General features: G+C 46.6%; 1 protein-coding gene across 4 annotated transcripts in view; it reads left to right on the top strand.

The window, feature by feature from the left end:
* The window catches only part of LOC119437562 (organic cation transporter protein-like), a 271,629-nt gene that overhangs the window by 67,753 nt on the left and 189,483 nt on the right, over positions 1-14,393 (top strand). For all 4 annotated transcript variants that reach the window (XM_049660703.1, XM_049660704.1, XM_049660702.1 and 1 more), the window contains exons 3-4: positions 3,777-3,880; positions 6,788-6,942. In XM_049660703.1, coding sequence (XP_049516660.1) covers positions 3,777-3,880; positions 6,788-6,942 — 259 coding nt within the window. The remainder of the gene's footprint in view (positions 1-3,776; positions 3,881-6,787; positions 6,943-14,393) is intronic.

Raw genomic sequence — 14,393 nt, 5'->3', positions numbered from 1 at the left:
AGAAAATGAAACAGGTACCACCATGAATATCAATAAACAACACATAAAAGCGACACTAATATATAGAGTGCTAAAAAGCGAGAAAATATGTCACGAGTTCAAAAGTGAAGCGAAGCTCGCCCTTAGCGCAGGTAACATGAACTTCTCGTGACACGGAATGTAAGCAGTCGCTCGTACGTAATTATTTTGGGGGCTTCTTTCTTAAACATTCATATGTGGTAATGTCACCCCAAGGAACTGCTCGTCGGAATGCTCTGAAGCCGAGCCAGTTCGTCGAATAAGCGCGTTCGGCGAACATATATATACTTTGCAAGATTTCTTCGCGAAGAAAAAAAATGCAGGTCCACCGCTAAAAAAACCAATACCGAAGCGAAATTTCCGTTTGAGCGTCAGCTGGCATCAACCGGCTCACCAGAAACTGTCCACAAATAGCTTTACATGCTTACAACGTTACTGAAAAATGCGCAGTGCCAGGAAAAAGAATGACTGTAAAGCAAGGGCAGAAATGTTTCGGTTCGCTCTGTGGCCTTTTTGATAAGCACAGCACATGATTCTTCGTACCGAAAAAAAGTGTGCTTACCTTTCGTCCGCTGGGAAGCGGAAAAATTTGGCTGCGCTGTTCCTTCCCGAGTTGCGGCACCAAAGAGCAGCACAACACGCCTTGTGTCCTGTGCCTAGTTTCGCCGACATTTTCAGATGTTCGCACTCACAAACACCAAAATTGCCGCTTTCCTGCAATTCTAAAAAGTTTCACACGTGGACAGCGAAAAGGGCTGGAGCAGACGAACGGAATGGCAGCAGACGAGATAAGAGCGAGAGCGCCGCCCTTCGGCGCAACGAAGGCCGAGTCTGGATAAATATATAGGGTGTTAAAAAACCGAAAATGGCCAAGGACATATTTTTTTTTCAACACATAATTGCATAACTTAACTTTATTCATGCGTAGGTTGGAAAGGTGGGGCCACACATGCAAAAGTTGCTGAATTTTCGCTTCCTACCAAAACAATGGCGGACGCTTTATTTCAGATACCGAAACTAGTCGAAGTGTCCGGCCCCTGATATGGCCACGTAAGCACCAGTTTGCCTTATGGCAACGCCCAAGGGATGACAGCCACCCAGGGTGAATCTAGATAAACCAGTGAAACCCGAGGCGTGCCGAGGAACGAACTTTATTGTGTTACCATTAGTTCCTTCATCTTGGGGCGTCGCCAGAGTTCGTGAAGATCCCGAGTTTCGCCAAACTTGGCGCATCCTGCATAGCACTCTTGCACCGTGTTTTCGAAATGTTGTTTTTTTTTTTCACAGCTTGGCTAACGTTAGCTCGAACACACGATATATTATCGCGGTAAACCAGCGCCTCCTAGATAGCCCAAGGCCGGTGCACTTCGATCCGTGACGTCATGCTACCATGCCCGACTGCTGTAGAATCTAATGGGGCGGTTCCCGAGTTAGCCGCGGTGATTTTGACATCACCGCTTTCGTCACGCCGGGCTTGGCAATGGAAATTTTGATCCAAGTAGCATGACGTCATAAAGCAGAGTGCACAGGGGCACGGACATGCTATCTACAAGGAGGCGTTGGTTAAACGTGGCCCGCAGCAGCGCGGCGATCAGTTGCTGGTGCAGCGCGAGTGCTTTGTTGTTCGTCGAAGGCGCGAACTCAGCACGGTCGCTACAGTCGACCCGAACACGCTAAGGACGCCAAGCACGCTAAGCTAGCGCGCAATGCACTCTGCTCCAGCGGCTCCGGCGTGAGATAGGACATCTATTCCCGCACCAGCCACGCTCGACCGTAGAGCGTCCTACTTGCGCCGACGTAGCGTAACTGCAACGCACGTGGATCATGTCCACGTTACGGTTGACTATAGCCTCTCCTTCCGCTGGGCACTCCAATGCGCTCTTCATCTCCGAGCGGAGACGGAATGTATCGAGGCTACGTTTGCTGAACGTAGACAAGCAGATACAGAAAAAAGGCTCGGAGTAGAATGCTTCGTATTAAATAAACATCGCGGGCGCGCAACAGCGCGGACACAGCACACGAAGCAGCTAGCAGAGCAGCTGTGGCTAGCATACGTGCGTGACCTCTTCGCTTATACACGCGTGAAAGGTACTAGCAAGGAATACAGACGACACGGCCCTGGTTCTCTACAGTTAAAGTCGTAGGCCGCTGCAGGCAAGTTGTAATGGCGGCGTTTTTTTGTTTTTTCAATTTCGGTCTGAAGAACGCCGATTTTTGCGAGCGTATTTTGACGCACCCACTCGCAGTTCTAGCGTAAAGGTTTCCACAGAGACTACTGCATGTCTAAATTATCGGAAGTTGCAGTTGGCCTTTAAGTCTTCTTTGCTTAGTGCAGTCTACGGCTTTACTGATTTATACAGAAGTTTTGGCCGTTAAACGCATATATTTCTACCTGTTTGATATACGTAACTCACATACAGCTATGGTGGCGACTGTAACACGCGATCAGAATAACTAAGTCTATATATACTGAATTACATTAGAGATTTGGTCACCTTTTCAAGGAACGTGAACGCTACAATAAGTCGTTTCAGTCTAAATGTCTAACGAGCGAAGGGTGCCCACAAGATGCGAGCGGACAAACTGAAACGGCACTTGTATGACTCGACGGCCACTTCGGACGTTGATGCGAGGGAATGTTTTATATAGGACTCTCCAGTTCGGGCTTACCGGGAGCACCTGACCCCAGCAACAACGACGCGCTTCTGTTCATAGATGAGGTGGAAACGAGCACCGTGGCCTAGAGTAACCGTGCGTAATCTTGTGAGCAAGGTGATCGTACGTTAAAACCAAGGCGTTCTCTCCAGCGTGCTCATCGAACGAGTTTTCAGTGTCGCTGCAGATGTCTTCACAAGAAAGCGAGGGAAGAAACTTTTGAAAAGCAATTTACAACGTGTGAAGGGCCACGGTGGACGCATTGAAAGAGCTCAATGGTAATTGCTCAAATATTTACGTGGGGAAGTAATTAGTAACTGTAATTCATTACATTAAAAAAAAGTTATTGTAATTGTAACGGATTACTTTTTTGCGGTAACGTGTACAAGTCTGATCCCGAACGAGGACTTCCTTAATACGCTGTGACGTGAGAGAGCCTTCAACAGGAGCCTGCATGCACGGAAACCTTATTTGCCGTTTTAGAAAACACACGAACGAAGACCTGGCAAATTTTTAAAGAAACTTTCAAAGAAATACAAAAGGTCACTGGGTGGAAACATCCATTCTTATATTCAAGGGCATTATTCACAATGTGGGTGCTTGCCGCTTTTCAGTCACACTACAGTTCGTTCTTATACCATAATAATCAGCTGACCAGAGAAATAATAGAAGCTTTCCACGTTAACAAAAAAAAAAGTGTTGTACCAGCCAACCATCTGTTCGACTCAGACATCGTGAGGTAAACTTTTTGGAAGAGCACTAGAATAAATTTGTTAATAATAAAAATGAGGGTGATAGGGATGCAACAATTAGAGCGCACTGTGTTAGATATGTTGCCCATCTTTGACGCCCCAGGGTGCGCGGGTATAAAATATGAAGCGTTTGTTTTGGACTAATGTAGTTGCGAGTGCAGCTAGTTGTCGCGTTTCCTTGTGGTCTGTCCGTTTTATCCTGTTGAGTGCGCTGCATCGGCCACACTGTATGATAATTACAACGTGACCGCTGCGTGAGAAGGTTACAATTGTGAGTGCGGATGCAACCAAATGCTGTTGAGCCGGAAATGTGTGAGGCCATGCTGATCCCCTTTTTCCTGCTGCTTCTAGTGGGACCTGGTGTGCGGCCGCGGTTACCACCGGTCGGTCACGCAGAGCGTGGTTATGGCGGGCGCCCTCGTCGGCGTGCTGCTTTTCGGCGAAATGTCCGACCGGTGAGCCATTGCTACGAAACTCCGCGCACTTAAGCTGTCCTCAGAGGTATATCATTGTGTAAAACAGATGCGGTACGAATGGAAGTGGCTTACTCTGTGCCCTATAGAGACGAATGCTCAACAGTATAAAGCGAATTACCAGACATGAAAATACACTACTCACGACATTGCATGACGTCTTCAACGAATCAAATCAAAAAAGACGACCCTCGCAGTCGAAGCCCCAATGTAGAGTTCGTGAAGCATGAACTAAGTTCATTACATCTAGTCAGGAAAATTTTCACTATCTATATGCTACTCCAGGTTAGGAAACGAGGGCTAGTTACTTCGAGATCCCGAACAGCAAAAAAAAAAAAGAAAGAAAAAAAGGCAAGGCAACGCAAAGAGGCGAGTACAGAAAGGAAGACGTACAAGGTGCTTGTGTGTCTCTCTGCGCCTTCCTTTCTGTCATATCTTTCAATGTTGCTCATCAACTGCAAGAATTTTGACTATCTAAACAGGATACCTCTAGTTTGCCAGTTTGTTCTTGGAAGAACGTAGGGTTATTTTCGCTTCTTGTTTCTTGTGGAGCTACAGGTCGTTTTGAGGACGGTGGGAAAAGAGTTTGGGACAACTCTTTTTCAGTTTCGTAACAGGTGAATGCAAAAGTGCTGGTGATTAGTCTGTGAACATAGAGAGAAAAGCAATATGGGCTGAAATGTGTCTCAATGGTCAGGGTGGCATTTTCGTAGTAAAAGGATGCGCAGAGATATGCCTCTAACGCTTCTGCGCTAGAGAGCGTAAAGCATGAGTCGAAGAAAGTCAAGTTTCAGATCACCGCCAAGGGCGTTGGCCTGAAAGGGAAGGTTTGCGAGTGTCGAATAAGATTTTGCGCAAACACATCTGTGAAACAGCTTTTAGTACGTGATATCGTTTTAGCAGGTCGAAATGGTGTAATCGTCGTTATGATTTATTTGTTCTTTATTGAGTAACATGGAGCTCGGGACATGAAATGGAATAAAAACAAGAGGCAGGTTCAAGTCCCAGTTTTCACTGCAACAATAGGTTAATCACGAGCCCCATGCCGCAATATTCACATAACTAAGTCCCGCTGCAGATTCGAACTGGACATGGTACGAGGCACAGCCATAAAGATGCTTCCGCAAATGGAACCAAGAAAAAAAGTGAGAATTGCCCCGAAAGAAATATGCCTTTTCTAAACGGTCAGAAAAGCAAAAAATAATAATAATAATAATTTCAAGTGTCGTAGTATGGTTTATCACAGCAGAATTAAAATATATTTATTACTGCAAATGGTGGCGGTGACCTTGAATTCGGTAGGAGCTGAGATGCAATCTGCGTATTGTGGCATTACGCTACATAATAAGTAGACAGGATTAGCAGAGCCATTATACTTCGTCCCAAAAAGCGAACGAGACATGCGGACAGTATAGAGTCGCTACTCAATCTCTGTATCATGTCCACCTTTTTCTTTTCTCTTTTGTCTGTTTTATTTCTGATTGGTGATATGCATCAGCTACGGCAAGAGTACAAAACTTTCTTCTTTAGATGTTAAGTAGGCAGCACTGTGCCGAAAATAACTCCCGAATATAGTTTGCAGTTACAGTTACAGCGAAGACTGTCACTTGACTGTTTCCGCAATATCTCCCTACGAGTTATTCATACGAATTTGTGCTTTCCCTTAATGTGACGAATATAAATATATTCACATACATTGCGCATGAAGTGGTCCCCCGCCCGCCTAAGTCGACTTTATTGCAGGAATGTGCAACTCTCACTATTGTACCTGTGCCTGGCTTTCTCGTGACGAAATTACCTTCGCGTATTGCCAGGCGAAGGCAACGAGTAAAGATGTGTCTGCTGCCACTGAAAGCCTTGCCAGGGAGAACCGAGAGTGCTGGCGTATATGTTGATCTTGTCGCAGAAAGAAATCAAAAGACTCCCTACTTTTAGGTGCCCAAGTCTCTATTACAAAATCAATGTAAGTCGCGATTTGACTATAAATTGGCCAATTGATGACCTTGGCCTTCACAATACGCAATACAACAAATGTGAATGTTCGTGAAATAGTGAAGTTGAATATGGAGGCCATTTATTTTCATGCGACAGTTCGCCTTTGCTCTTCTGCGCCCGTATTCACAAGATATTCTTACTCTATAATTGTTCGTTACAGAAAATTTCATGCAATCCTGATGCTCGGCATATCAGCGGGCGCGGCCAGCCAGTGATGAAAAGCAGTTACTAACTTTTTACCCCTTTTCTGTCCTTTTAAGCCTTTTCGGTCATCCTGATTAGTAAGCTCCCCTGGTATATGTCACACCTTTGTGACAATAATGTCTCAATAATGTTTCCATTCGTGGTTATATTGTAACCCCTACCCCGCCCTATGTTTAGTGTTAGTCATGTATAGTTTATTGGCGCAAAAGCAACTGAAGCTATGTTTTGTATTAAAATTTCACTTGTAGGAATGGTTCTTCGAGAGTTGACGTACGAATTTTAGGTGACAGATTGCCAATAATGTGGCCCGAGCAACGGACAAGCCACCCAGGACAAAAGTGTCGCGGTGACTACGTAATTAATCGCCCGTTAAATCTGTGCTCGTTGGAGATTTCGCCAAGCTTACATTTTTAATGTATTAGATTCATACTAACAATGTTGGCTATCATAAAATCGTGTGATGAAATATGATCATAAAAATCTTGTAATGCATAATTTCAGACTGTGATGCTCGTGAACAGGCTCCCTAGAAGGCCTTAGTACGAAGGGCCTATGCCGGTAGGCCGACAAGTATACCGTAAAATATTCTACAACAGGGTTGCCTTTGTGACACATCTTTAATATAACTCACAACCTTTAAGCTGCCGGAACTCCAGACTAATTGACCATGAACCTACGCTCGCCTTGCAGCCTGGGCCGCCGGCCGACGTTCTTCACGTGTGTGCTGATCATCACGACGTTCGGGTCGCTGTCGTCGCTCGCGCCCGCTATCGGCTGGTACAACGCGGGCCGCTTCGTCGTCTCCATGGGCGTCGCCGGGTGCCAGGCCACCACCGTCTCTCTTCGTACGTGCCTCCGCTCTTTCGCGCAGGCGTAAAGTCTTTCACGTCCGCTCTCGTGCACTTGGTTAACACTAGGCAGACAACTTGAAGAAAAGGCAGTGCACACAACGTAGCAAAGAGAAAACAGAGTAGACAAAACGTCACATACGTTTTATTAGAGAGTTCACCGTGTCCGGTATTCCGCTAAACGCTGGCAGATCGGGCGGAATACCGGGTCAGTCGGGACGCAAACGGTAATAGTTTGCATGGTGCCCAGCCACCTGGTTGCGCGGAGTTTAACCAGACAAACACACAGCTAATAGACAGTTTTAGTTTAGCGTAACAGCGGGCTTAGCGGAATAGCGGTATCAAAATGCGCACGCGCAGAAAGCTAAACGACCCATAGCGTTTAGCCTACGCACGTACGCATTTTCTCAAATGCGTCCGCTAATCTAAAACTCTCTAGGTTACCGCATTTGCGTGTTTTACGCAGTGTACGTATAAACATGGCGGCTGTCCCGACCGCCCGCTCCCAACTGAATTTGGCGTTGGTTTTGTAGAATTCACTTCATTCGTAAAAAATTACTGTGTAAACGGCTTTCGCTTAGTCTCAGGCCGCTTCGAAGACGGAGTATTAGGACTAACCTTGCGGATTTTTCGAGATCGCTTGTCAATTCGAACGCGTCGGGATCTAACGAGAGAAACTTCCGGGCTGGATGCGCCACCTGTAGGTGAAGTCGAGAAATAGGTGCGACGGCATATAGCCTCTGGGGTCGAGAGATCTCTGAGTACATGGACTCAGAGATCTGATTTACACGGCAAAATCGGCTTGTACTGATTTTGCCGTGGATCGGCTGAAATGGAAGGCACGAATACAACGCGCTCCCGGCTGTCATTGCGCTACCTCTTGCACTTTTCGGACGCACACGCAAGGCTTGCCGAATAGATAAAATACTCATGCGCACTTTATATGCGACTTTATATGCGAAACTTAAAGCGCCATTGAATAGCGTCCTGGCACGGAAAGTACGCTATCACGCTATATTAGAGAGTTTTAGCAGTTCCAAGTTACCGTACGGTAAGTGTGGTTGTACTCGTTCCCGCCCGAGGTCTGCGGATGCGCGCTCTGCACTGAAAGACTTTCCGTAAGATACTAGACAGTAAGGAGTCTATACCGCATACTTTAACGTGCGCACCCTGTTTGGCGAGCCGAGCCGGCACCCAGCAAATACATAACGAGAAACTGGCGTCGTCCACAGAGTCTATGCTGTGCATGGCCGCGTCACGCGTGCTTTGTTCACCATGGTATATAGAACGAAGGCACGAGCTAACTTTATTTCACATTCTGCGACACAACGAAATGGCAGCAAGTATGACAGCCCTTCTAACCGGAAGTATAAACTTGAACTAAACTGAACTTGTGCACGTACCCTGCGTAACAGGCGCGAAATATAGCTGGCGTGGAACAATCTGTCTCGTGCGGCACGTTGCAGACGGAGCGACGTGTGGCGCGACAGCCTCGCTAACTGAAGATCGCGAGAGCCAGTGCGTAGCTGACGCGGTGGCGCAGTGCACAGCAGCTGCCGCCGACAGACCCTCGTGACGACGCACGCTACTCTGGCGCCATCTCGTAGACATCGTCGCCGCACTACGTTTTTTTTTCTCACCCTTTCGTCATACCTTCCTCCACTTTCCTCCTCGCGTCTTTCATCCATCGCTGCGCTCCGTGTTCGCTTTCATCTTTCGCTGTGCTCGTTCGCTCAGTTACGCCAAAGCTCGGAACAGCAACGGGTGCCTAAGAGCTGAGCTGTAAAATAAAACTTGGCAAAAATACACTTCGGGTTGGTGCGCCATCTAGTGGCACGGAGTTTACTTAGAGGGGGGAGGGCAAAGTATTTATTGCAGTAACTAACTCTATTCTACTGATCTGCTGGTGTAAAGCGTCGGCAGCGGTGCAATTTACAACAAACAGTCCTTTTTTGTACATTGCTTCTACAAAAACACCTATCTAACAAATGCTTTCACTTGTTCTTGGATAGTGTCACAAGATGTCGCTACCGGCTTTGTGACTGGGGACCAGGTTTGCCGTAATCCGGCACATCCGTAAAGAATAATACGTGCATGGACAAGTGAAAGCTCTCTAGTATTCACCAAAATTAATATTCCGCGCTTAGCACATAGTTCTTGCATTCTGAAAGCCCTGAATATTCTCCACTATCATCATTATCACGTTACCGTGGCTAAAACGCGTTCGGTCGTCGCGGTAGGGTGGCACGGAACGGTTATACCGTACCGTATACCGCACTTACCGTACAGTAACACGACACTGCTAAAACTCTACTAAAACTCGCTTCCTGCAAAGTTTGTTTGCGGAACGGGAATTCCACTTCCCTTAACCGCGCTATTACGCCAACGTTAAACTAAAACTGCCTCATATTGCAGTAAACAAGTATGTTCCATCGCTCTGGTGTAAATTTTTGGCAGCGAGGCAGGAAACACTTGGTAACTGCAGTGATAGCGTTGTGTGTGTCTGGTTGAGCTCTACGCCACCAGCTACCTGGTGGCGTAGTGCCTGCCACTCACATTTGCGCCCCCGCTCATCTACTATTCCGCCCGATCTGTCAGCGCTTAGCGGAATACCCCACAAGCTAATACCATCTATTTCCAAAAACACCTAGGGGGGAGGGGGGTAGATATGCACATCAGAGCACCAAGTTGCACTTTTCTTTAGTGGCATCAGTATGGGGCCCTTCAGCATAAACTAAATTGACAGGTAGATGCGTGCTTCTTGGTTAATGTTCAAGAGCAGCTGGTGCAGAGGAATCTAAGGTCGTGGTGTCCACCTTAACGGTAGCCAAGGCTTCGCAGGTGACGGGCGTGGACCACATGAATGAAGGCTTCGACAGGTACCTATCAGGTGATCCAGCGTTGTCTCTGTGGCTGGGACAGTGCACAAGAGACCAGTGTACAATGGACGCCCAAGTATACAGCCCTGATCGCAGCAGTCAAGGTGGCGCCCATTTAATCCCCCTTAGCGCAACTTCCTATCGGTGACTTAAGCCGCCGGAAAGTTCACGCGGAGGGATAAGTGCACGCGTCGGAGTGATTTTTTCGTGCTGGAGCAGACGAAGAAGCGGCAGCGGGTTCCGAACTTCCGCCGGATGACAGCCGGCATCTGCGTCCAGTTGGACAGGCGCAGGCCGAGGGGTCTTCGGTTATGAGACAGGACAGGTTCACGAGCCGACGACTTTTGGTAGCTTTTCAACTGCCGGCGTAGAGTCTGAATAAACGCAGTCTATCCGGCGACACGAAGTGGATCTTATCATAGCTGATAAACCAACCTGTGTAGTTTGCGCCCGGAAAATACCAATTGCAACGGTGCCTCTCTAATGCACGAGCGTGTTTGCTGCTCGTCCCGTGCGTAGTGGCTAGTACGGAACACGCAGCTTGCTTCTACTTAGTACATTCTAGTTAGTCACCGGCGGCCGAGAGGGCTCGTAGACCGTTGGAATGTCACTGTCCTGTGTTTTAAGAGTAAGTTTTATTTTATTTTACTTAAAAATCCTTACAAACCTCGTAAGAGTCATTGGGTAAGGGGGCATCACAATAAATAAATAATAATAACAATAATAATAATACTTTATAGGCAGACTTTCATTGGCATCAATACATGATAGGCCTGCCAAAGCCGCATTGGGCTTGAAGGGCAGAGCCGACAGGCAGCGTTTACAAAACTGCTATATCGCAGACACAACAGAATATGCAAAAACGTTTTTTTGGCAGTAATAAGCAAGCAAAGAAAAAAAAAGGAAGGAAGAACCCTAACAGCAACGAGGACGGAAAGAAAAGACAAAGAGAACAAACGTAACTTAGAAGGACATGTAGTGTAAGGTGGCACGATCGCAATACAAAACAGTCAAAAACATCATACATAATTGGTACATAAATGCACGCTATTAGTCGGCATAACAATAATGGATACTCATGATTTTCTGCGTACGTTAGGTGATTACACAAAAATATTTGTAGAGGTGACGTGCTTATTACAGTATAAAACAAAAGGTACGGTTCGCATAAGAATAAGCAATTCAATGTATACATCAGAATAAATATAGCAACAACAAAAATGTAACAATGGAACCACAAATGGAAGGATTACATCAGTATTACATAAAATATATTGGGCTGGTGACGTTCTAATTGCAGAAAAAGAAAGATACATTTCCCACAAGAATAAGCAGTTCGATGTCATACATAGTAATACAAGAAAAAGAGCAAAGTGATCCCATCAACGAGAAAGTTAACAGAAGGCATATCATGAGGAAACATAAGAAAAAGGCGACGCTAATTTGTGTCAAGAAAACGCAATGGAATGTGAGATGATGAAATGGCGAACTTTGTCAGGATGTTTTCGGAGACGATGGAATCAGAATCAGAAAGGGCATTCCATAATCGAATGGCATGGGGAAGCGCCGACCAATTGAATGCGTGAGTGTTTCCGTATATGCGAGTGAAGCTGAGGTGATTATGTAGCCTGCGTGATGTGCAAGGTGCCAATTGAAGCCGCAAGGAATATTTCCTATCCGCATGAACGTACTTATGAACCAGAGATAAGAGAGCAAAGACACGACGAATACAGAGGGGTGGAAGTGAAATATCCAGTTTTATTTGCGAAATACTTGAATTGTGTGTATGGGAGATAAGCCTTGCGGCCCTATTTTGGACAGATTCTAATAAGCTGGTTAGGTTCTTATGATAGGGAGACCAGATTGGAGAGGGGAATTTTAGTTGTGGGCAAACAAACGTCTGGAAAGCTAGCTTGCGGATGTTGGAGGGGGATTTGCGCAGGGTTTGACGTAAGTACCCAGTGACTTTGAAGCATTAAGCACATATGGTAGTAATGTGATGGTTCCAGTTTGGCACGAGATTAATTCCCAGCTACTTGTATCAAGTGGCTGGGGAAATCGGGTTGTTATTTATCTGATAAGAGAAAGAGATGGAGTGTTTGTGAGTAAAAGAGTTGAATTTACATTTAGATTAATTTAGGTCATTAACCAAGTGTTGCACCAATCAAAAGTAAGCTGAAGATCGTTTTGAAGAAGGTCATGGTCATGGGGGCTGGTTATAGGGCGGTATACGATGCAATCGTCTGCAAACAATCGCACGCGTGATGCTAAATTATTAGGAAGATCGTTAATACAAGGAATAGTATAGAATAAAATAGATCGTTAATATGAGGAATAGTAGTGGGCCAAGAACGCTACGTTGAGGTACGCCGGAAGTAACATAACAAAGAGGAGAGGAAATATTGTTAACAATTGTCAACCAGTTCATGTCACGGCTCTCACCCGTTCGTCGTCGGCGCGAAGTCGATCGACGGGGTATACACGCCGGTTGCTCGTTCCGTAGTCGAGCAAACACAGTGAAAGAGTCAGAGTCGGGAGTAAACAAAAAAAACAAGATATTTATCGGCTGATAAATATACACAAATTAATAAAATAAAATAATAAAAAAGACACAAGATAGACTAACACACCTTAACTTAATGTAACACAATGATGAAGACAAATAAATATGACGAGCAATTAACAGTGGATATAAACATGAAACAGGGTGTGGATCAAATATACAAGAATACACTTAACAGCAGTTCACTAAAATTAACTTCAAAAGAATAGAAAGTTCAAAAGAAAACAACGATGTTATACGTGTGGCCGGGCAGCAGCAGCAAGTCCATAAGCCGTGAAGTCGGCGCGCAGAGCTTTCCCGAAGAATGCTGGCGGGCCGATCTTGTTGAGGTGGATGCGATTGCTGGGCTGGATTTCCCGGGAGTCTAGATCTGACGACTTCCCTCAAGCAGGTTGAGCTAACTTGAGGTGAACTACCGTGAACATCGTTGCAGACGCTGGCTTGTCGTCTCGTACGTCAACTAGTTACTTGGAGTTCCGACACGACTAGGCGGCCCAGGCGATACTGGACGGCACTAGCCCCCGACGGCTTCTTAGCAACTCACAGGTTCAGCTTCTAGACTGCTTAGCAGGGCCAAAAACCGGCGCTTAAATACCCTCTCCTTTCCCTAGTTCTATATGTCGGGTAACTGCAGGTATGCAGAGTTCACCTAATTATTTCATGACTCCTCCCAAAAATCTTGGCCCCTTTTAAACAGGGGCGAGGGAACGGTAGATTCCCCGCTCGCTGTCCGAGGTCGCGCCACCCCGCACTGCTCCACACAGACACACACGCACACTTGGGTCCGTTGACCAACACAGAAGCAACAGTGGCCGCCGGCCATACGGCGCCCGTTAATCGGCGTGAGACCACGACGTTTTTGACAGCCGTTAATCGGCGTGTCGATGCCTCGAAACTATGTTGCTCCGTGACAGTGATAGAGTATTTTGCTAGACGTCATGACGGTGTTCTTTAATATTTTGGAGTTCATCTCGTCGCTGCCACAAGAACTAGATAGCTTAAGATTGTTTATAAAAGATACGATGCCGGTCGATAGAAATATCGGTGGGTGTCATCAACTGATAGTTCAGGTCGGAACCTCAGGTGTAGTGGAATGATCTTCTGTACAAAATATAGAGGAAAAATATGTGTTGAAGTGTGAAGCACATTCATTGTCAGGAAGGGGCATGTGGTCGCTATCGTGCAATGAAATGTAATTAGTATTGCGACTCGGAGAGATCATTTGCCAAAATTTTTCGGGGTTGGAATTAGGCAGGGCTGGAAGATCGTGTGAAAAATATTTACCTTTAGCAGCGATTAAAGCGGACTTATAGTTTTTAAAACACTATTTTTTCCAGGCCGATGGGGTGTCTAATTGCGTAGTGCTCCTGTAAACGCGTTTCTTTTATTGCGATAGCAATTATATGGATACTTCAACCGGATTTCTGCCGTCGGCGTCGCCGTCACCGTGAGGTTCCGTATAAAGTCCAAGGGTGATAAAATCGTCGCCGCGCGCCGTATGCGCTAGCGAAAGCGCGCGGGGGACGCGCGCTATCACGGAGAGCGAACGCACGGCGGAAAGCCAACGCGACCGTCGCGCGAAAGGCCATGGAGGTATGGGAGGGAGGGAAGCGGGGCGACGCTGTGCTACGGCACTAAAGGCGTATCTTGCAACCGGGCGTAAGGTGAACTTGCCGCTCAATCTCCCACGCGAAAGCAAGAAAGCGGGAAGGCAACGCGGGAGGGAGGAGAGGCGCTACTTCTACTCTGCCAACAACTGTGCTCGTACTTTGCCCGCGGCTGTGGCGGTCGCCCGCACCGTCTGTTATCTCCAAACAGCTCTGACCTTTGTATGCGCTGTGCATTCACCGCTCAGTTTCCGTTGAAGCGATAGACCGCACGGACCTTCGCCTGCTGCGGCGGCTGCGCTTGCTGCCAGCGTTTTGACAGTCGTTGTCTGCGGTCATTCAGTGTGATCTATTCATGTTTGCTTGTGCGCGCTGACACCCCGCTTGTTAATTCAGTTA

This window comes from Dermacentor silvarum, chromosome 1 (genome assembly GCF_013339745.2).
Source record: "Dermacentor silvarum isolate Dsil-2018 chromosome 1, BIME_Dsil_1.4, whole genome shotgun sequence".
In the NCBI taxonomy this organism is placed as follows: domain Eukaryota; kingdom Metazoa; phylum Arthropoda; class Arachnida; order Ixodida; family Ixodidae; genus Dermacentor; species Dermacentor silvarum.
The sequence above is the reverse complement of the archived record's forward strand: the minus strand, read 5'-3'. Positions and strand labels throughout refer to the sequence as shown.